Source organism: Theropithecus gelada, chromosome 9 (genome assembly GCF_003255815.1).
Source record: "Theropithecus gelada isolate Dixy chromosome 9, Tgel_1.0, whole genome shotgun sequence".
In the NCBI taxonomy this organism is placed as follows: Eukaryota; Metazoa; Chordata; class Mammalia; order Primates; family Cercopithecidae; genus Theropithecus; species Theropithecus gelada.
The window spans coordinates 88857987-88881044 of record NC_037677.1 but is presented as its reverse complement, the minus strand read 5'-3'; the positions used below and the strand labels follow the sequence as shown (position 1 = coordinate 88881044).

At 41.4% G+C, this 23058-nt stretch overlaps 1 protein-coding gene across 7 annotated transcripts in view; it reads left to right on the top strand.

Moving 5' to 3' along the window:
• Nucleotides 1-22038, top strand: part of IDE (insulin degrading enzyme) — a 122830-nt gene extending 100792 nt beyond the window's left edge. For all 7 annotated transcript variants that reach the window (XM_025397961.1, XM_025397960.1, XM_025397959.1 and 4 more), the window contains 8 exons: nucleotides 3722-3813; nucleotides 5062-5173; nucleotides 8215-8382; nucleotides 10045-10317; nucleotides 13099-13160; nucleotides 17949-18021; nucleotides 18705-18772; nucleotides 19757-22038. In XM_025397961.1, coding sequence (XP_025253746.1) covers nucleotides 3722-3813; nucleotides 5062-5173; nucleotides 8215-8382; nucleotides 10045-10317; nucleotides 13099-13160; nucleotides 17949-18021; nucleotides 18705-18772; nucleotides 19757-19852 — 944 coding nt within the window. In that variant the 3' untranslated portion in view covers nucleotides 19853-22038. The remainder of the gene's footprint in view (nucleotides 1-3721; nucleotides 3814-5061; nucleotides 5174-8214; nucleotides 8383-10044; nucleotides 10318-13098; nucleotides 13161-17948; nucleotides 18022-18704; nucleotides 18773-19756) is intronic.
• The last annotated feature ends 1020 nt before the right edge of the window (nucleotides 22039-23058 follow it).

The window sequence follows — 23058 nt, the reverse complement described above, 5'->3', positions numbered from 1 at the left end:
AGGCTGGGTATGGTGGCACATACCTGTAATACTAGTACTTTTGGAAGGTGGAGTTTGAGACCAGCTTGGGCAATATAGTGAGACTCTGTCTCTACAAAAAATAATAAAAATATTAGCTGGATGTGGTGGCATACACCTGTGGTCCCACTTACTCAAGAGGCTGTGGTGAGAGGATTGCTTATGCCCGGGAAGTTGAGACTACAGTGAGCCATGATTATGCCACTGCACTCCAGCTTGGATGACAGAGCAAGACTCTGTCTCTACCTCCAAAAAAAAAAAAAATTTTTTTTTCTGCAGAGTAAATGCTCTGACCCAAGTACTAACCTTGTTAATAATGAAGGTTTTTTGTTTGGTTGGTTTTTTTTGAAGACAGAGTCTGCTCTGTTGCCCAGGCTGGAGTGCAGTGGTGCAATCTCAGTTCATCACAACCTCCACCTCCTGGGTTCAAGCTATTCTCCTGCCTCAGCCTCCCAAGTAGCTGGGATTATAGGCATACACCACCATGCCCTGCAAATTTTTTGTATTTTTAGTAGGGACAGGGTTTCACCATGTTGGCCAGGCTGGTCTTGAACTCCTGACCTCAGGTGATCCACTCGCCTTGGCCTCCCAAAGTGCTGAGATTAGAGGCGTGAGCCACTGCAACCGGCCAATATTGAAGTTTTAAGAAAAGAAAAATCTGAACTTCAAAGTCTTAACACACAATGTTCAGGCTTTTTTTTTTTTTTTTTTTTTTCCTGCTTTAGCATCCTTAGATCAGTTCAGTTAAAAATTGGAAAATGTATAAAGCCTAAAGAGTCATCTTTTGTTGTTTTTTTTCTAGAATCTTAAGTCTAATTTTCAGGAGTTTGGCTTGAAAATCTGAAATTCCTTGAGAGCAGTGATTATACCTTCCTTCCATACTCCTTCACTTAGTATCTAGTATAATATTATGCCCTCAGTGTGTATCTAATGAATGCCTATTGAATGCAAAGAAATTACTTTCAGGATTTCTTTATTGGGAAAAAATGTAGATTGGTATCACCCTTTATTATTGTTTTAGATTTTTTACTTCTCAACATTACCTCACCAATTAATCTCTCTTCCTGTGTGCTCAGCCATAAGCATTAAAATACAATAAAAAGAATTCTGGGCTGGGCGTGGTGGCTCATGCCTCTAATCTCAGCAGCTTTGGGAGGCCGAGGCGGGTGGATCACAAGGTCAAGAGATCGAGACCATTCTGGCCAACATGGTGAAACCCTGTCTCTACTAAAAATACAAAAATTAGCTGGGTGTGGTGGCACGCGCCTATAGTCCCAGCTACTTGGGAGGCTGAGATGGGAGAATTGCTTGAACCCAGGAGGCAGAGGTCGCAGTGAGCCGAGATCATCCACTGCACTCTAGCCTGGCAACAGAGAGAGACTCCATCTCAAAAAAAAAAAAAAAAAAAAAGCTGTTGAATGTTTTAATAACCTTTTATGACAAGTTCTTATGTAACACTATGCTTTTGATGTCTTCAGTGACACAAATCGAGCAAAGTACTGAAAGTCATTATTTTGTTGGTTGCCTCAGGCATTGGATGGGAGGCTAGATTATGAAAATCATTAACTAGAACAGGTGCATTTTTTATTGGGACAATTAATATACTTTTCTTTGCAAAATGATTATGGTCATATGCAATTAATAGCAAGAATTATACCTTTAAAAAAATACCACACAATTAATTTTAAATGTTTTCCAAAATGAAGACTACTTTTATAATGATCAAAAAGCAAAGGTTTGAGGGTTTTTTTCACCCTTCGTTAGAATCTAGGTCAGATGGCATGTTAATTTTAAGCAGAATAAGCTCTATGGTATCTCAGAGGGATATGAAGGCTTTCTAAATGGATTTTATGAAGATTTTATAAAGTACTTTTTTGGTTTAAATTTTTCTGCTCAAGTAAATAATTATTCCATTTTTATATATATAATCCTACAATAATCCAAAATGGCAGAATGGCTAATTTGGAAACAACTCAGTGTGAGAGGCTGCCTCTCCAGTGACTCTAAATCATTCAGCTATCCAGGTGCCAGGGTAGCAAGAACTTCGGGGTTCAGTGTGGTCCAGCAGCATTTACTGACTGCCTGCCCTGTACCCAGCCCAAGACTCCAGGTGTTGAGATTAACAAATAATCAATTAAACATGGCAAAACCCCATCTCTACAAAAAAATACAAAAATTAGCCAGGCATGGTAGTGCATGCCTGTAGTCCCAGCTACCCAAGAGGCTAAGGCAGGATAATCGCTTGAACCCAGGAGGCAGAGGTTGCACCACTGCACTTCAGCCTGGGTGACAGAGCAAGATTCTGTCTCAAAAATAAATAAATAATAATTTTAAATGATCAATTAGATGGGGTTTCTTTGATGAAGGACCTCCAGTCTGGTGGTGAAGCGTAAATATGAGTAGATCATTTTAATAGAGAGAGACAAGGGGCTAAGTATTGTGATGGAAAGCTGCAGAGTGCTGAGGGAGCCTAGTGAAGAGGACTTCTAAGGCAGTACAGTGGAGTAGAATGAACATCCACTTTGGAACTGACCAAGGATCAAATCCCAGCTCTGCAGTTTGCTAGCTTAATGACTTTGAACAACAAACTTAAATTTTCTTAACTTAATTTTCCTATCTTTAAAGTGGGGATAATAGTATCTACTTTATAGTGTGAAAGATAACATCTGTAAAATTCCTGATCTGTGGTAAGCACTTGTTATTTCCATTCCCGTGTTTCTCCTTAAATGTCTGTCACTGATTTTAGCATCCATTGGTAGATCTTGCATGTAGCAATTATTACTATGGTGTCCTAATGGAGAAGGGACAGCTCTTCTTTACAGAAGGATTAAATCAATATATATAAAAAGAATGAGGGAAGTAGAAAAATTGCCATTAGAACTCCATAGTAATAATTGCTACAGGCAGTAACCACTAATGGATGCTAAAATTAGTGGGTCAAGTTTAAAGAAAAAATATTTGTATAATCTCATTTATTTTTCCCAAAATAAATATTTAGTAATTACAATAGGAAAAATAGGTGTAAATGGGCAAGTGGGCTTTTCCAAATTGCATATAGAGCATATATGAGTTATTAAATTATAAACAAAAGAATAAAATAATACATTTATAGTAAGGACATGTGGCAGACACCACCTTAACCAAGTGATTAGTGTTAACATCACTAAGTACTACAACATATCAACTTCATGAGTCCTCTGATAGGATGCAGTGAGAAAGGTGCATTACCTTTGTGGTATTCTTTATAGTAATACAGACATGAAATCTAATCGTAAGAAAACACTAGATAAACCCAAATGAGGGACTTCTATAAAATAACTGAACAGTACTCTTCAAAAGTCTTAAGGTCATGAAATATATGGAAAGACTGAGAAACTGTCAGAGATTAGAGAGAACTAAAGACATATGACAGCTAAATGTAGCGGAGGGTTGTGGATCAAATCCTGGAATAAAAAAAAAAGACAAAAATGGGAAAAATCTAAATAAAGTCTGTACTTTAGTTAATAGTATATACCAATGTTAATTTCTTAGTTTTGATGGTTCTGAAAGATGTTAACATTAGGGAAAACTAAGTGAAGTGTTTATAGTAACTCTCTGTACTATTTTTGCATATCTTTGGTAAGTCTCAAATTATCTCAAATTTAAAAAAAAAAAAAAAAACCCTCATAGGCAGCACTCACTATGTCTTCTTACACCTTTGCAGATGTAACCCTTCCTCGCCTTAAGGCCTTCATACCTCAGCTCCTCTCACGGCTGCACATTGAAGCCCTTCTCCATGGAAACATAACAAAGCAGGTGGGTGGTTGAGGTTTTAGCAGTCTTTTGTGGATCGTTGCAAGATATTTTTTCCCTCTAGTCTTTCTCAAGATTATTAACCAGCATGGTGTGATAAGAAACACATTAGAGTTTACTCAACCCTCTTGCTCTGTGGAGGAAGGTGGAGAGCACAGGGAAAGTAGAATGATGGTGATTAACTGAGGACCTACTTCCATGGCTGCCTCTTCTGCTGTTTCCTACCTTGTGCAATCATAGGAGGAAACGGGAGTAATTATCCCTACTCTGTATAGGGTGGCATAATTGTATAGTAGATAAGAGCACATGCTGTAGAATCAGACAGCCTGGATTCAAATCCTGGCTCTGCTATATACCAGATCTGTAATCTTTTGAAAATGTCTTAACTCTGTGCTTATCTGTTTTCTTCTCTGTAAAATTAGAGTTATAGAAGCACCTACATCATGTGTGGTAAGGATTAAATAGTACATGATAAGTACTTAGCACATGGAAAGCACTACAAAATTTTCGTGGCAGTCTTGTCTCAAGATCCCTCAGTCTCGGCCTGGTGCAGTGGCTCACACCTGTCATCTCAGTACTTTGGAGGCTGAGGCAGGAGGATTGCTTGAACCCAAGAGTTCGAGAGCAGCCTGGGCAACATAACTCTACAAAAAATTGAAAACTAGCCAGGTGTGGTAGCGCATGCCTGTAGTCCTAGCCACTGAAGAGGCTGAGGCAGGAGGATCTCTTGAGCCTAGAGGTTGAGACTGCAGTGAGTCATGATTGTGCCACTGCACTCCAGCCTGGGTGACAGAACGAAACCCTGTCTCAAAAAAAAAAAAAAAGATCCCTTGGTTCTATCTCCGCTCCAGAACAATATGCCCAAGGTCAGATGCTAATAAGTGGCAGAAGCAAGATTCTTACCAAGGTCATTTTACCTACAATAAAGCCTATGTTTGCCTCCCTTGCTTTTTTGTGACCCCAGGTGTCTGTAGTCAGGATCATTTCACTTGGGACCGTCTTTGGCAGTGCCTTTTTTCCAGCATCAGCATCAGTGTTGATGATTGTATGGGTGTCTGTTTCTTTCACCACTACCACATTGACTCTATTGCAAAATGACCATACTGACAAACTCAGTTTTTATCCATTTGAATAGGATCAAATGTATTTAAGATTTAAAAATCCACTTTTATGATAAACAAAGCTAGTTTATTTCACAAACAAGATATGTTTATGTTTTTGTAATATACTGGGACATATCTTTTTCCACAGGCTGCATTAGGAATTATGCAGATGGTCGAAGACACCCTTATTGAACATGCTCATACCAAACCTCTCCTTCCAAGTCAGCTGGTTCGGTATAGAGAAGTTCAGCTCCCTGACAGTAAGTAGAGATGTTGTAACTTTGGGAATGGACTACTTTGACATAACAGTGTGGGTGATTACAGGTGGGCTGAATTTGGTATAGTTTTATGCCAAAGATTTACTTGGGAACCTCTACTACTTATAGAAGTATGATTAGAGATAGATAATTCAGCCAAAAAAATTTTTAGTAGGAGGGCCAAATAAGTAAAATTGGAGGTAGGCAATAATTTTGAAGAGAATGATACTGGAATTGATGGGTACTTGAATGAATGGGAATTAGGAAGTAAAAGTATCACAGAGCTATTGACTATAAGTCATGAAATAAAATACATTTATAAAAATGGAAACTGGAATTATAATATTTAATTGGAAACCCATAGGATTCTTTGGCAGAAATAGTTTTAGGAAACCCACAGGTGCAGATAACATGTAATCATTACAAGTATACTTTTATAAGGGATTAACAAAGACTTACTGAATTTATATATTGCGGTTTACAATGTTGGATTACTTTTACATTAACAGTGGTTTCTTCTGATAAAAACTCCTTAAGCATTATTGTCAATATTGCTCAAAACTGTGTAATAGAAGGTATACTAAATGAAGGAAGAGAAGCTTTTTTTTGGCCAAGCTTGATTGTTTGGCTGTTCCCTATGCATTAACCATCTGTGCTGCCTTTTCCCCCCAGCTATTTTATCCTCCCAAAATGGTGTTCTCCTTTCCCCCTTCTTCCTCAGGGGCCAGTGCCTACATCCTACTTCTCCTTCCAGGCCTATTTTATAAGCTACTTATTCCACTGAACTTTTTCTAAAACTCCCAGCTAGAAATAATCACATCTACCTCTGGACTTGCAGGACAATTTTTCTGAACCTCCCTATTCAAGCTACTTAGCACTTCTCTTGTGTTGGGATTGAAGTGCATCTCCATCTTCTTATTAGACTATACATTCCTTAAAGCCAAAGTCTGTGTCTGTTTCATTTGAGTAGCTTCTAAAGCAACTGGAACATATTATTACTTCAGGATACCTTTGTTGAACGCTTAGAGATACGTTGAGCCCAGCTCTTCTATTGTGCATGACCAGTCATAACAGATCTGGTAGTGGTTTATTTCCAACTTTTGCTAGTTTATTCCTCAGTCACTACAACCAGGGCAAGAATCAGGATATGCTGATTCCACTACAATTAGAGAAAGACTCAGGATATGCTGAGCCATAGCAGTTGACTTCAAAGTGAGGCCAGTCTAGAAACAATATTTCAAAGTGAAATTCATCTTTCCTACTTCTTTTGATTCCACTTCCCTCTTTCTGTCTCTTTCCTAGGATCTTATCTCTTTTGCCTCCTAAGTACCCTCCCAAATTTCTCCATGTTCAAAAATAGCCCAGTTCACAGCTCATTCTCAAAATGCTAGGTGGTAGAAAATCATTCTGAATTAGCCAACTGATCAGATGTGAATGCTTTAAATAGTTCTTCACTTAACTCTCCATGGAAAGGCTCTTACTGTTTAAAAATAAAATATTCAGGCCAGGGTGGTGGCTCATGCCTATAATCCCAGCACTTTGGGAGGCCAGCGTAAAAAGATTGCTTGAAGCCAGGAATTTGAGACTAGGCTGGGTAACATAGTGAGAACTTGTTTCTACAAAAAATTTAAAATAAAAAAAAATTAGCTGGGCATAGTGGCACACACCTGTAGCTACTTAGGAGGCTGAGGTGGGATGATCGCTTGAACCCAGGAGGCTGAGACTGCAGTGAGCCATGATTGTGCCACTGCACTCCAATCTGGGTGCCAGAGTGAGAGACTGTCTCAAGTGAAAAGGAAAATGTTCAGGCATTATAAAGGGGATGTTTTATTTATCTTTATTTTTATTATTATTTTTTGAGATGGAGTCTTACTCTGTCACCCAGGCCGGAGTATAGTGGCGTGATGTCAGCTCACTGCAACCAAGGAGATGTTTTAGAATATGTATGATAAAGGCCAGGCAACCAGGTGTGGTGGCTCACACCTGTAATCCCAGCACTTTGGGAGGCCGAGGTGGGCAGATCACCTGAGGTCAGGAGTTTGCGACCATCCAGGCCAACGTGGTAAAACCCTGTCTCTACTAAAAATACAAAAATTAGCTGGGCACAGTGGCAGGCACCTGTAATCCCAGCTACTCGGGAGGCTGAGGTAGGAGAGTTGCTTGAACCTAGGAGATGGAGGTTGCAGTGAGCTGAGATTGCACCACTGCACTCCAGCCTGGGCGACAGAGCAAGACTCCGTCTCAAAAAAAAAAAAAAAGAAAAGGTCCAGGTGTGGTGGCCCACGTCTGTAAACCCACCTTTTTGGGAGGCCAAGGCAGGCGGATCACCTGAGATCAGGAGTTCAAGACCAGCCTGGCCAACATGGCAAAACCTTGTATCTACCAAAAATAGAAAAATTAGCCAGGTGTGGTGGCATATGCCTGTAGTCCCAGCTACTCAGGAGGCTGAGGCAGGAGAATTGATTGAACCTGGTAGGCGGAGGTTGCAGTGAGCTGAGATGGCACCACTGCATTCCAGCCTGGGTGACAGAGCAAGACTTTGTCTCAAAAAATAATAATAATAAGGTATGAAAAAGCTAGAAGAATGTGAGGTGGGTGAGGGAGAGAGGCTTACAGGCCACGTTTCTCTCTCTCTGCTTTTTTTGTTTTGTTTTGTTTTTTGAGACAGGGTCTCACTCTGTACCACTGGAACGCAGTGGTACAGTCACAGCTCACTGCAGCCTCAAACTCCTGGGGTCAAGTGATCCTCCCGCCTCAGCCTCCCAAGTAGCTGGGACTATAAATGTGAGCCATGGCGCTGGCTCCCCTCCTTCTGATGAGAGGGAACTTAGTGCTGCCAATTTATAATCAGAAAGTTTGACTGTTGGTCAAAGTTGGACATGATGAGAAAAGTGAAATCAGTGAACTATAACTCCAGGCTTCTCTACCTCCCTTTTCTATTAATGTCTAAATTATCATCCGTAAGTGTGGGCAGACATAGCATTGACTTTATTAAACCCCAAATAAGTTTTTGAACTTGCTGCTGTCTTTTTGAAACTTCCTAGGAGGATGGTTTGTTTATCAGCAGAGAAATGAAGTTCACAATAACTGTGGCATCGAGATATACTACCAAACAGACATGCAAAGCACCTCAGAGAATATGTTTCTGGAGCTCTTCTGTCAGATTATCTCGGAACCTTGCTTCAACACCCTGCGCACCAAGGAGCAGTTGGGTGAGATGAAAGTGGGGAAATAGCAGGGTGCTGTAGACTTTGATGAATTATTTTCCCTGTAAAACATTTTCACCTGACAGTGTATCAGGCGTGCTCTACTTAGAGAGACTTGAGAAAACCTTGTTACAGAGAATCCACTTCTAAAAGATAAGCAATCACTATCTTATGGACAGTAAAGCAATTCTTTATGAGATGATACTGTATATTACATACATGTCAATAAAAGGCATTTTAGGTGGGGGGAAAGGATACTAAGGACAAGCTTATGGGTAGCAAGATGAGAAACAAGCCATCCAGAGGAGCTTAGATTCACTAAAGTTTGAGTTCCTTGAGGGCAGGTATTATCTCTCATTCATCTTTATATCCCAAGCCTGGAACATACAGAAGGTACTCAGCAAGTGTTTGCAGTTTTAAACATTGTTAAAAGTCTGGAGGTCCTGGCAGATTTGATCAATGAGGAAAAAAGTTCAAAGAAGCCCCAGTAATGACAGAAAGAAACCAGTGAAAAAAGGATGAGTCTCTCCAAGTACCCGTCATTGTTTAAATACCCATTGTGCTAGGTGCTGGACACGGAAAATGGATGCTCTGGATGGTCCTTCCTTTCGAGGAGCTCACAGTCAAATCAGGATGGCAGGCCTGTAAAGGAATAATTTTAGTACAGCATGGTAAATATTATTATAGGAGCTCAAACTATTGGCCGGGCACAGTGGCTCACGCCTGTAATCCCAGCACTTTGGGAGGCTGAGGCAGGTGGATCACCTGAGGTCAGGAGTTCAAGACCAGACTGGCCAACATGGTGAGACCCCATCTCTACTAAAAATACAAAAATTAACTGGGCATGGTGGTGCATGCCTGTAATCCCAACTACTCAGGAGGCTGAGGCAGAGAATCACTTGAACCCAGGAGGCAGAGTTTGCAGTGAGTGGAGATCGTGCCACTGCACTCCAGCTTGGGTGACAGAGCGAGATTCCATCTCAAAAAAATCAAACTATGAATGGCTATGTTGAAGAAAGAAACTTCCTCAGAAGTGAGACGCAGAGGCACCACAGCTGTTGGAGGTGGTGGGTCAGGGCAGGGCAGCTGAAGGAGATAAGCCAAGAGCTTGGTTTTGAAAAGGTGTTGAAGGGAGGTAGTGCATGGCCTCATGAGATAACATGGAAGTATGACTTTTAGTTAGCTTGATCTCTAGAGAGTTGCATTCTGAATGAATTGGTTTAGGAATGGATTACTTAACAAGAAATACAGTAGGATAGCCAGGTTCATATGCTGAACTTGGGTGTTAAAGGAAACACAGCTAAGACTGTGACTAAGGGATGAAAAATGAGTCCAGCATTTTATAGTCTAGGAGTAACTTTAGCATAAATTGAAGAGGATTAGCTAGCAGAGAATGAGGAATGACAAGATGGGAGTTTGAATAACGAATAGGATTTTTTTTCCTAAGAAGTAGAAAAAGTCATCTCCAACTTTGTAATCCTTCAGAGAGCTCTTCTGCTCTGTCCTTAGGAACTGAAACTATCTTAAGTGCTCATATTTCTTTAAGAGGTGAGTAATCTAAAACCTTAAACTAGATTTTATTTGCTCAGACAGGTTAGTTTTTAAAGGATTAAAAATGACCCAGGTCTCAAATGCCAAGGTCCTGACTGGCTGATGTCTGTGTTTCAGGCTATATCGTCTTCAGCGGGCCACGTCGAGCCAATGGCATACAGGGCCTGCGATTCATCATCCAGTCAGAAAAGCCACCTCACTACCTAGAAAGCAGAGTGGAAGCTTTCTTAATTACCATGGAAAAGTCCATAGAGGACATGACAGAAGAGGCCTTCCAAAAACACATTCAAGCATTAGCAATTCGTCGACTAGACAAACCAAAGAAGCTATCTGCAGAGTGTGCTAAATATTGGGGAGAAATCATCTCCCAGCAATATCATTTTGACAGAGGTAAGGTAAAATTAGGGCCCCAACATTTATGGCATTCAAGTAACATTTGATTAAGGCCATTCTACAAAATGGTATTCATTTTGTAGGTGATATTCCATTACCTATTTGGGGAGTTGGGGTCGGGGGATGGCTCGCACTTCTAAAGAACTGTTACTTAATTTAACTCCAGTTTTCTATTAGAAACCTTATCTCTGGCCGGGCGCGGTGGCTCAAGCCTGTAATCCCAGCACTTTGGGAGGCCGAGACGGGTGGATCACGAGGTCAGGAGATCGAGACCATCCCAACATGGGCTAACATGGTGAAACCCCGTCTCCACTAAAAAATACAAAAAACTAGCCGGGCGAGGTGGTAGGCGCCTGTAGTCCCAGCTACTCGGGAGGCTGAGGCAGGAGAATGGCGTGAACCCGGGAGGCGGAGCTTGCAGTGAGCTGAGATCCGGCCACTGCACTCCAGCCTGGGCGACAGAGCTAGACTCCGTCTCAAAAAAAAAAAAGAAACCTTATCTCTTTTTTTTCCTCCAAACCTAGACGTGGATCTACCCATATCTCACAATAAAGTATTAATAATAATTCAATTTCATGTTTTCGTTTCATCAGTGTATCCTGAGATTCTGATCACAGATACCTAAGTATCTATTTCCCATAATACTAAAAAAATGAGATAATACCAGATTGAACCCCTTTGAGGCAAATGCTACCCTTGAGCCATAGGAGATTTGCCTATAGGAATCTCCAAAGATTTTTCACTCCTTTCAGATTTGGGAGAGCTGTGATTCTTGAAGTCTCCTGTCTTGAATCAGCTTCCTTTCACCTTGCTTCTAGAGCATAGATTAACAATGGATTGTGCTAAGCTGTACTAGAAGTCAGGGGATGTGGGTTGTGTTCTTACTCTGACACCAACAAGCTAAAATTCTTGGTCAAGACACCGTTTTTGGACCTCAGTTTCCTTACCCATAATTTTTATTTTTGTTTTGTTCTTTCAGACAATATCTCACTCTGTCAGCCAGGCTTGAGTGCAGTGTGTCATCATAGCTCACCGTAGCCTTGAATTCCTAGGCTCAAGCAATTCTCCTGCCTCAGACCCCCAAAGTGCTGGGATTACAGGCATGAGCCACCATGTCCAGCCTACCTATAATTTATCTGGCAGTTGGATTCACTATTAATGATAATAGTATCTCTCATTTATTGAGCATTTACCATGTACTAGCATTGTGTTATTGTCATATATTTTTTTCCTAACTCTCAGTGCAGCCCTATTAATTATCCCCCATTTCCAGATGAGGAAACTGAGGCTCAGAAAAGTTGAGATGACTGGCCAGGATCCAAAAGCTCATAACCAGACAGCCAGGATGTGAATCCAGGCTGGCCTGGCTCCTGAGCCAAGGCTCTTACCCATTGCACTATATCCACTTACTTTTTTTTTTTTTTTTTTTTGAGACGGAGTTTCGCTCTTGTTGCCCAGGCTGGAGTGCAATGGCACGATCTCCGGCTCACCGCAACCTCTGCCTCCCGGGTTCAAGCAATTCTCCTGCCTCAGCCTCCCAAGTAGCTGGGATTATAGGCATGTGCCACCACTTTGTTTTTTTTGTAGAGATGGGGTTTCTCCATGTTGGTCAGGGTGGTCTCGAACTCCCAACCTTAGGTGATCCCCCCGCCTTGGCTTCCCAAAGTGCTGGGATTACAGGTGTGAGCCACTGCACCTGGCTCTTTTTTTTTTTCTTTTTTTTTTGAGACAATTTTGCTTTGTCACCCAGGCTGGAGTACAGTGATGTGATCTTGGCTCACTGCAACCTCTGCTTCCCGGGTTCAGGTGATTCTCATGTCTCAGCCTCCCCCGAATAGCTAGGACTACAGGTGCACTCCACTACACCTGGCTAATTTTTATATTTTTAATGGAGATGGGGTTTCACCGTGTTGGCCAGGCTGGTCTCAAACTTCTGGCCTCGAGTGATCCACCCACCTTGGCCTCCCAAAGTGCTGGGATTACAGGCATGAGCCACTGTGCCCAGCCAGCACCCACTTATTTTTATTTGAAATCAAAGCAAATGGTCACTTAAAAATGTGGATGCTTGACTGGGCACGGTAGCTCACGCCTGTAATCCCAACACTTTGGGAGGCTGAGGTGAGCAGATCATGAGGTAGGAGATCAAGACCATCCTGGCTAACACGGTGAAACCCCATCTCTGCTAAAAATTAAAAAAAAAAAAAAATAGCTGGGCATGGTGGCAGGCGCCTATAGTCCCAGCTACTTGGGAGGCTGAGGCAGGAGAATGGCATGAACCCAGGAGGTGGAGCTTATAGGGAGCCGAGATTGCACCTTTGTACTACAGCCTGGGCAACGGAGCAAGACTCTATCTCAAAAAAAAAAAAAAAATGTGGATACTTGGCCAGATGCAATGGCTCACGCCTATAATCCGAGCACTTTGGGAGGCTGTTGGACAGATCACTTGAGGTCAGGAGTTCAAGACCAGCCTAGCCAACATGGCAAAACGCCGTCTCTACTAAAAATACAAAAATTACCCAGACGTGTTGGCTTGTACCTGTAATCCCAGCTACTCAGGAGGCTAAGGCAGGAGAATCACTTGAACCCAGGAGGCAGAGGTTGCAGTGAACCAAGATCGAGCCACTGCACTCCAGTGTGGACGACAGAGTGAAACTCTATCTCAAAAAATATATATGGATACTTAAGAGTCTTAGAGTGCAGTATATTGTCATTTAGTGTGCTGTTCTGGGCTACTTCATATGGAAATGTTAGTAAAATATTGTTTGATTACTTTTTCAGATAACACTGAAGTTGCATATTTAAAGACACTTACCAAGGAAGATATCATCAAATTCTACAAGGTAAGTCAAATTCATATATTTAGATTTTGACTCATAAGAAAGTATTGTAGGGCTGGGTATGGTGGCCTACACCTGTAATCCCAGCACTTTGGGAGGCCAAGGCGGAAGGATCACTTAAGGTCAGGAGTTAAAGATGAGCCTGGCCAACATGGTGAAACCCCATTTATACTAAAAATACAAAAATTAGCTGGGCGTGGTGGCATACGCCTGTAATCCCAGCTACTCAGGAGGCTGAAGCATGAGAATCGCTTGAACCTGGGAGGCAGAGGTTGCAGTGAGTGGAGATCGCTCCACTGCACTCCAGCCTGGGTGACAGAGCGAAACTGTGCCTCAAAAAAACCAAAACACCTATTGTATGTGCTATATTGTGTGTTGCTGCTTTGAAGCCATTCAGGCTGGATTTATGAAGGTGTTTTTGTGGATTTAAGTTTTTTGACATAAACACTTAATGACTTTTAGAATAAAGACAGTTTTTATTGAACCAAGTACTGTTTTCCTCTCCCTCTAAACCAAGTTTGCCGAACCTGCAGCCTGTGGGCCACGTGCAGCCCACATTATGAGATGTTTTGCAAAATTTTTTTTTTGTTTTAGCTTATCAGCTATTGTTAGTGTATTTTACGTGTGGCCCATGACAATTCTCCCAGTGTGGCCCAAGGAAGTCAAAAGATTGACCGATGCTCTAAACCAAGGACTGTGACAGCCCTTCCTGACTTCCAAATCTACCTTTTTAGGCACGCTTTCAGTTTCTTCTCTCTGTTCTCCACCCTACTCTGCAAAGAATATTGCTGAGCTTGTTTGGTGGGAAGGAAGAACAAAGAAAACAAAAGAACTTGAGAATCAGATTATTTTCCAAGCTCTGACAACTGTAAATTGTCTTCACCCATTTAGGTGCCACTATGGCTGCTTTTTAAAATAAATGATTACTCACCTTTGAATCATGGTCAGAGATATAATAAATTTTACATGCTTGTGCTCACTGAGGAAGTTTATCAAAAGGAAAGGGAGGCACCACCATTAAAGTCTTTCCAGCAAGCTTTAAGAGATTCACACCGGCTGGGCACGGTGGCTCACGCCTGTAATCCCAGCACTTTGGGAGGCTGAGTTGGGTGAATCATGAGGTCAGGAGTTCAAGACCAGTGTGGCCAACATAGTGAAACCCTGTATCTACTAAAAATAAAAATAAAAAATTAGCCGGGCATGGTGGTGGGTGCCTGTAATGCTAGCTACTCAGGAGACTGAGGCAGGAGAATCGCTTGAATCTGGCAGGCAGAGGTTGCAGCGAGCTGAGATCGCACCACTGCACGCCAGCCTGGGCGACAGTGCGAGACTCTGTCTCAAAAAAAAAAACAAAACAAAGAGGTTCACACCATCTAAATCTTCCCCTCTATAAAAATTCTTAAGAAGGACAGCAAAATTTCCATTAAGTAGGTATATTAATGTGTAATAAGTATGCTAAATGCAAAAATTCAAAATGTATGCTGCAATGGAATTGTACCTAAAGTGTTACATATATTTTTTGTAATATATTGGGGCCTCTAGTTTGTATAAAATACTGTTATGCCTGTTTTTCACAATAAGGAGCAAAATTATACTCTGTGATTACTATAGTACCTTAGAATTGTCCCTTAATGTTCTAGCCATTTCTGGTTTGTCATTAGGTTGTTTGGTCGGGGACTCGTCCCACCCTGTACCCACATCCTTTTAGAGAGATACTCTACTTTACGGTATTTTTTTCTAGGGATGTATTATAGCTACCAGCACAGGAGTCAGTGCTTACAGTTCTCATTAGAATGACTTTGTGAAGTTAGTGGTACAATGAGGCTTGATCACATTTTTTCCTATACTAGGGTTTCTAATGTTTATGTAATTCACCACTCCTAGTGCTGAGTGAGAGGATAAGGAAAAAGTAACCGTCTTTGACCAAAAGGTGCTGATTAGTTTCTTTGAGGAAAATGGTGATTTTGTATCATCCATGAGTTGGTTATACCTCTCCCTGCAACTCTTCTGCAAAAATATTTAGGCTGTTTGCAAACAAGTATTAACATAGCTGGTATCACTTTAACAATAAGAAAAGGAGATTAAAGTTTCAGAATTGAGCAGCAAAAGCCGGTATTTTGAATGCATCTTTTGCAGCAATGAGATTTCACCCATTTTGGCTACGAAAATGAATGGCTAGACAAGGTATTTTCTTTACTTCATGGCTCCTTTGCATTGTATAGAGGAAGAGAAGAGTCTCATCTAAATTACTCTTGTTATTCTGTGATAATAGCCTGTAGTCCCAGCTGCTGGGGAGGCTGAGACAGAAAGATCGCTAGAGCCCAGGAGTTTAAGACCAATCTTGGAAACATAGCTAGACCCTGCTTCAAAAAAAAGAGAGAAGGGCTGGGTGCGGTAGCTCATGCCTGTAATCCCAGCACTTTGGGAGGCGGAGGTGGGTGGATCACGAGGTCAGGAGTTCAAGACCAACCTGGCCAACATGGTGAAACCCCGTCTCTACTAAAAATACAAAATTAGCCGGGCATGGTGATGCACGCCTTTAATCCCAGCTACTTAGGAGCCTGAGGCAGGAGAATCGCTTGAACCCAGAAGGCAGAGGTTGCAGTGAGCCAAGATTGCACCACTGCACTCCAGCCTAGGCGACAGAGCGAGATTTCGTCTCAAAAACAAACAAACAAAAAAACAAAAAACAGAAAGAGTATTTATAACCAGGCTTCAGCTAAGTTTAGGATAGCATTTCCCTAGCTGTGTTCCATGGTATGCAAGACATTAATAGGGGTACCTAGGAAAAGGATTTCATGATCATACAAGTTTGGGAAAGACGATTCCCATTCTTAGAGAATCACAGAGTGTGTTGGTATTGTAGAAATTGTAAGAAGTCCCACAGTAAAGACTTTAGCCTGCATTTATTTAATTTTGACTAACATTTTCTAAACTGATTTCACCATGCATCCTTTTTTACACAGAACACCTATAAATATCTCCTGGGACTGTAGTGTTCCTTAGAACATACTAATAGTTTGCAAGAAGGTGCAGTTGTTTGTTTTTAGAAAAATGAGGATTTTCCAGAGTTGGTCAGAAAATTGGGAACAATCTGAAACTGGAGAGGGTATTCTGCTGTCTGCTGATGTGGGTAGACAAGCGGGTAATGAAGGTTTGGGTGACAGGAGATGGAGGAGAGATCTTTGAAAGCAAACTTTTTACTCCAGTAAGATGAAGTTCTTAGATGAGGTACTACATGTTAATAGAGGCAGACCTGGGCTGAGCTCCTGGAAAAGAGGCTGGAGAGGTCAGAGCAGGCCTGTGAGAATCTGGGCTGTTTTGCCTGCTGGCGGGGAGTAGAGCCGGGAGCCATGGGCAGGTTTGCTGTGCAACATCAACAGGGCTTCCTTGCACACAGGACCAGGCTTATTAGTAACTGCTCAGTTACTAGTAACTGATTAGCAACTGCTCAGTTACTAGTAACTAAATTAGCAACTGCTCAGTTACTAATAACTAATAGCAGTTTTTAGGAAGTAACTGTTGAGTGGATTTGGTTTGGCTGATGATTTCTCCGCTCTAAGGATATGAAACGTTGCTTATGGCTAAGACATCAGAGGAACTTTGTCACAATTTGTACCCCATTAGAAAAGACAGTAAAAGTCTGCTGTTAAGGGAAAGGTTGGGACATACTTCCCCACAGGATCCACCTGCCAACCTAGCACTGCTGGCGTTCATGGTAGTAACTAAGGGGAATCCCTCCAAGCAGCATGGTGGAATGGAGAGAGCAAGCAGACTCTAGCTTCTGACACCATCATCTATGAACTGTGTGACCCATGTAATTCATGTAAGGTGCTGTGTCTTAGAGCCTCTAAAGTAAGAATCATTATGATGCTTAGTTCACAGAGAATTAAGTGAGCTGACATAGGAGAGTGCCTGATATAATGCAGGACTCAGTAATTGTTAGTTTCCTTTCTCTTTTGGTAGATGAACCACAGTTTACAAGCAGAATCTGAGAAGGTTCTTAGAGGAGCAGGCGTTGTGCTTGTCCCTGTCTAAGCTCAGACCATTGTCTCTGTAGACACTAAAGATCACCAGGTACAGCCCTGCACAGCCCAGCCCAGTGAGTACTAAGCTAGGGTGTGAATCCTAGCTCAGGCACTTATCAGCTGTAGGAGTTTGAGCAATTTTTTAAATCTCCTTGGATTCAGTTTTCTCATCTATAAAATTGGGTTAAGAATAATTATTTCCTTAGAGTAAGAAAAGGAAAGGGAAAAAAAAAAGAATAATTCTTGCCTGCCTTGCTAAGTATTTGTAGAGCTTAAATAAAATAACATAAGTGAGGAGAAAGAAAGGGAAGTATCTTTTCTTTCTCTTTTCTTTTCTTTTTTTTTTTTTGAGACAGAGTCTTGCTCTGTCACCCAGGCTAGAGTGCAGTGGCGTGATCTTGGCTCACCGCACATGGCATACTTTGCCTCCTGGTGTCAGGCAATCCTCCCACCTCAGCCTCCCAAGTATCTGGGATTACAATCATGTACCACCACATCTGGCTAATTGTTGTATTTTTGGTAAAGACAGGGTTTCACTATGTTGGCCAAGCTGGTCTCGAACTCCTGACCTCAAGTGATCCACCTGCCTCGGCCTCCCAAAGTGCTGGGATTACAGGCATGAGCCACCGCACCCGGCCAGAAAGGGAAGCATCTTTTCTATATTTGACTGCGTGATAGCTGAGTCTTCATAGTCATCAGAGAACACCTCAATGTAAGTTCTTTAGTGGAGCAAAAGGGTGACCCTGCTCTTCTTTCTGCCTAGGAAATGTTGGCAGTAGATGCCCCAAGGAGACATAAGGTATCCGTCCATGTTCTTGCCAGGGAAATGGATTCTTGTAAGTATTAAATATTGCCTTTTTAGGCTCATGTTGAGCCATCTGATGGTTGGCCTTTGTCATAGCTACATGCCTTATAGAACACCAGAAAGTAAAAGAGGTAGAGAACGGAAACTGGAGATAATGCCTGCAGATAATAAGGGGAAAAGAGAAATGAGGCAGTGAAGGAGAGAGCCAGTACCAGGTGACAGAATGCTGAGCTAGCCACAGCATCACAGGAAAACACAGAGGCTTGCTGTTGGGATGTCTCCAAAGAGGCTGCATGAACCACTGCATGTGGGGAGTATGGGTAAGCAAGCTAACTTCCCAGTCCTTCTTGCTTCCTGGCTTTTACTGGCCAAAGTTTGTCCTGTGGCCATTAACTCCCCTGGCTTTCTGGGCAGTTTTACTAGGTCCTTCTGGGTGGCCAGAAAGTCACATTAGACCTGGGCACTAAAACTGCTGTGGCCAAAGTTTTATGACCTCAGGAATATCATGAGCCATCATTGGGTGGCTCTGGATAGAAGGCAGGACAGGTACTTAAGGCCTTGGGTAGCAGGCAACCTTGAGAGGATCTGAGAAGCACATGAACGGGGCCAGGTGCAGTGTTTTTAATTAACTGAGTCTGGTTTAGATTTTTTTTAGTTGTTCTTGTGTGATAGTATCAGTAAGTACAAAGTATTAAACCTTTTATTTTCTTATAGGTCCTGTTGTTGGAGAGTTCCCATATCAAAATGATATAAATTTGTCACAAGCACCAGCCTTGCCACAAGTAAGAAATATACATGTTATGTTAGATTGTACTGACAGAGGACTTTCTATTTAGAAGAAACAGCTTGTTGTTTTGTTGTTATTGTTTTGAGATGAAGTCTCACTCAGTCACCCAGGCTGGAGTGCAGTGGTACGATCTCAGCTCACTGCAACCTCCACCTCTCGGGTTCAAGCGATTCTCCTGCCTCAGCCTCTTGAGTAGCTGGGATTACAGGCATACGCCACCACGCCCAGCTAGTTTTTGTGTTTTTAGTAGAGACGGGGTTTCACCATGTTGGCCAGGCTGGTCTTGCACTGCTGACCTCAAGTGATGATCCACCCGCCTCGGCCTCCCAGAGTGCTGGGATTACAGGCACGAGACACCGTGCCCGGCCGGAAGAGGCTTGTTCATCGGGACACTAATGAACTAAAAGTTTCAGGTCACCAGGTGTTGGAGCTTCTACTTTAGTTCTTCCCTGAACATCTAGTCACTCAGCCTCTACCCTTGTCTGCCTTTGCCTCCTGTTGGAACAGTTGTGTTATTTTACAATGTATCATCTCTGGCTACATCTGTTCCCAGCACTGAATATTGGAGAGGACTTCTTAGTCTCTCCCATGTTACCTGCATATTGTAATCATCTAGAAAGATTGACATTCACTTGCAAGAGGAGGAAACTGGCAGTGTAACTAGGCTCTTTGTGGGTGGGCACATCAGCCTCTGCTACTCTGCTGAAGCCTTGATGCTAGGCCTCTAAGTCCCTGGTGAACCAGCCCTTGTTTGCCCAGAGGAAAACCAAAAGGACTAAGGACACTTACCATAGGTTTGTACAGACCAACTCATGACCCTCCGGACCTACTGATCCAGAAGAAAAGGTCAGCAGATCGTGATACATGGGTTATTAAGTTATTAGAACTGAGGTGTGCTCCCAGTGTCCCCCAGAAAAGTCGATGTCCTTATTCTGATGTTTAGGTTAAATACACTAAAAGGAAACTTTTTTCTTTGCAGCCTGAAGTGATTCAGAACATGACCGAATTCAAGCGTGGTTTGCCACTGTTTCCCCTTGTGAAACCACATATTAACTTCATGGCTGCAAAACTCTGAAGATTCCCCACGCGTGGGAAAGTGCAAGTGGATGCATTCCTGAGTCTTCCAGAGCCTAGGAAAATCATCTTGGCCACTTTAATAGTTTCTGATTCATTATTAGAGAAACAAACTGAAAAGTTGTCAAATGTCATTATGTAGAAATATTATAAATCCAAAGTAATTAAATTACAAAATCTTATAGATGTAGAATATTTTTTAAATACATGCCTCTTAAATATTTTAAAATTTTTCTTTTCATTACTGAGAGAAATTTCTCCTATATAACAATGCTTAAAATGAATGATATTCCTGTAGAATCTTCCTTCCCTATTCTGTAAAATAGTCACTTGTCCGAAGAAAGTAAAAGTTAGTTCTTTTCTAAAAGCCTCCTAGGTTGACATAGAAGGCTTCACAACATTTAGAAAGTAATACCTTTTTAAAAATTGATCCTCAAATTTGCTTTCTACTTGATGGTTTCATGTAAACCAGTGGAAAACATTACATTTGGCAGATGAAATTTACTAGTGAAATTGCTGGTTATATAAGGCATGGTTTTAATCTTTTTATAAAATTTGAACATGTTTTTTATTCCAACTAGTAAAATGCTAGAAAACCCTACTTATTTACAATGCTAGAAATACAGACTTACCTTACATCAATTTTGTCCTAAACCGAATTTCTCAGGATTACTGTGGTTTCTTTCATTCTGGTTGAATTATATTGACCTTCTTCTTCATAGTTGGTTTGCAGTGTTCCATGAGTTTTACTTTTCCTCATCAACATATTGCTTTAACACAACATATTTATTTAACACATACAAATAGGGTCAATTTCAGATCCTACTGAGTGTGTGACATGCTTTTCCAACATCAGCTTTTTGTAACCACCTGTATAACTTTTTATTACAGTGAAATTGCAGTCAGTATGTGAACCAAAATATCTTGCCCCTTTATGAATTTAAAAGGCAGCAAATACAAAGTCACCTTTTTGGAAATATAAAAAATAAAGCCTTGCATTCTTATATAGCAGGTCTTCATAAGACTCTAAAATTCCTTGTTGCTACCAGTCTAATCTTGCCTTAAATGTTAAGTTATTTTTTTGAATATATAAATATAAACACATACACAGATGATGACTGGAGTGGACTTTTAAAAAAATATTTTTTTCATGAGATACTATTTTAGGTGAAATTGTTACTGTAGATTTAACAGCTGTTTTGAAATATTTACTGTTATTAAAACTTGCTTCAAGAGAAATTGTGAATATATTTCCATATACAAGCACTAGTAACAGTAAGTGGCCCTGTCATCCACTAACTCAGGCACAGTAAAGAATGGCATTTTCAAAGGACATTTTACCTCCCCATATGATTTGATTGGCTAGGACTTTCTTCTGTAGAGTCGTATCTTTTCACATCTTAAGTTTTTACATTTGCCATTTTCCAAATCTCAATTTGGGGCAAGAACGACATAGTCACAACTATGGGCCTGCTTTCAAAAGCGGGGCTCCATTTCTACTGTCAGATCAGTGTGGTGCTGTGACCATGTTTTTATCCCTACTTCCAAGAATCTCCTTGTATGAAGCCTGTCTTTGTCCATCAGAAGGTGTGTGAAATCACTTCCTTCTGGTTTTATGCATTTGTAGACTATGCAGCTTTTCATTAAACTGCAAGTATATACAAGACAGATCTAAAATTAGGCCTGAGTGTTCCAATCCACCACTGTACTAGTAAATAAAAATCCACCTACCTTTTATGTGGAAAATTATGTGCTATTGAGTAACTTTTAGCTCTTTTTAAAAAGTGGGTGAAATTTAAGTGTCTTTTTTTATGAGAATGACACATGAAGAGATCTGAGAGCAATCTCATGTAGTCTTCCATGAACCTGCAATTGTTGTTTAGTATGCATCAGCATTTTCCAGTTTCCAGGTTGGATCTAGAGCTGCTGTTGATCACTCAGGCATACTAATGGATTCATTTAGATGGGTCCAAGCTGCAGTCCATGAGCAATAACAGACTACCCCATATACTGCAGTTTACTCAGTGCTTAGTAAATGAGATTTGTGGAACTAAGTTATTGGTTACCTGAGGCTTCTTAAGAAAGTCTTCTTTTTTGGCCAGTTGATGTGAAAGAGGGAGCATGTGACACAGCCAGTATGGTGGAGTGCTAGGGTTATCCTGTTTACAATAAATTGCCTGAATTTCACCTCTGGAGTCTGCATTTGTATTATTTTTCCAGTTTTAGTGAAATAGTACAGTGGCCAGTTTTCAGCCTACCTCTCAACATCTCAGTTTGACCAGATTTCTTGCTTTCATTGTTCATAATGCAGAAAGCAGTGAATTATATTAACATTTTTAAAGTGTTTCTGAGTAACAATGATTTTTGTCAAATAGAAGACTCAATTTCACAACCTTAAGAATAGATCACTTTTATAAAACAAGAATCTCAGTATTTGATGTTGGATTCCTTGCTGTGAGTATTGTCACTGACTCCAAACCCAGAAAGATTTGTTCCTACCCTTACAGGGACAAAAATAAAACGGATAGAAAAACAAAAGATTTCTCTCCTCTACAATGAGTCCTTATATCTTCTTGCCACATCTCCAGCTGCAGGTGAGGCAGATATCTTGTTCAATCTCTGTCTTCTTGATCCCTGTCAAAATAATTTTTCTACTCATGTAGTGGCCAGCTGGCTCAGGCAGGCATTTCAAGAGGAAATCTGCTTGTTCCTCACTTTCCAGCCTAGGACAGTGGTCCAGCCCGTGCAGTCAGCATTGTGCTCAGGGATGATGCGGCAGCCCCACACAGAGGTCAAGAGCAACCCCAGGATTTATGAGTTGGGACAGTTGTGCTCTCATTCTCGGGGGACTCAGCTGGTTCCCCTGTTGCTTTTTTGTTTTTTTGTTTCGTTTTGTTTTGTTTTTTTGAGACAGTCTCGCTCTGTCAGCCAGGCTACAGTGCAGTGGTGCGATCTCGGCTCACTGCAACCCCCGCCTCCCAGGTCCCAGCGATTCTCCTGCCTCAGCCTCTGCAGTAGGTAGGATTACCGTGCACACCGCTTTGCTCGGCTACTTTTTTGTATTTTTAGTAGAGATGGGGTTTTGCCATGTTGGCCAGGCTGGTCTCAAATTCCTGACCTCAGATGATCCACCTGCCTTGGCCTCCTGAAGTGCTGGGATTACAGGCATGAGCCACAGGCATGCACCCAGACACTTTTTTAAAGACA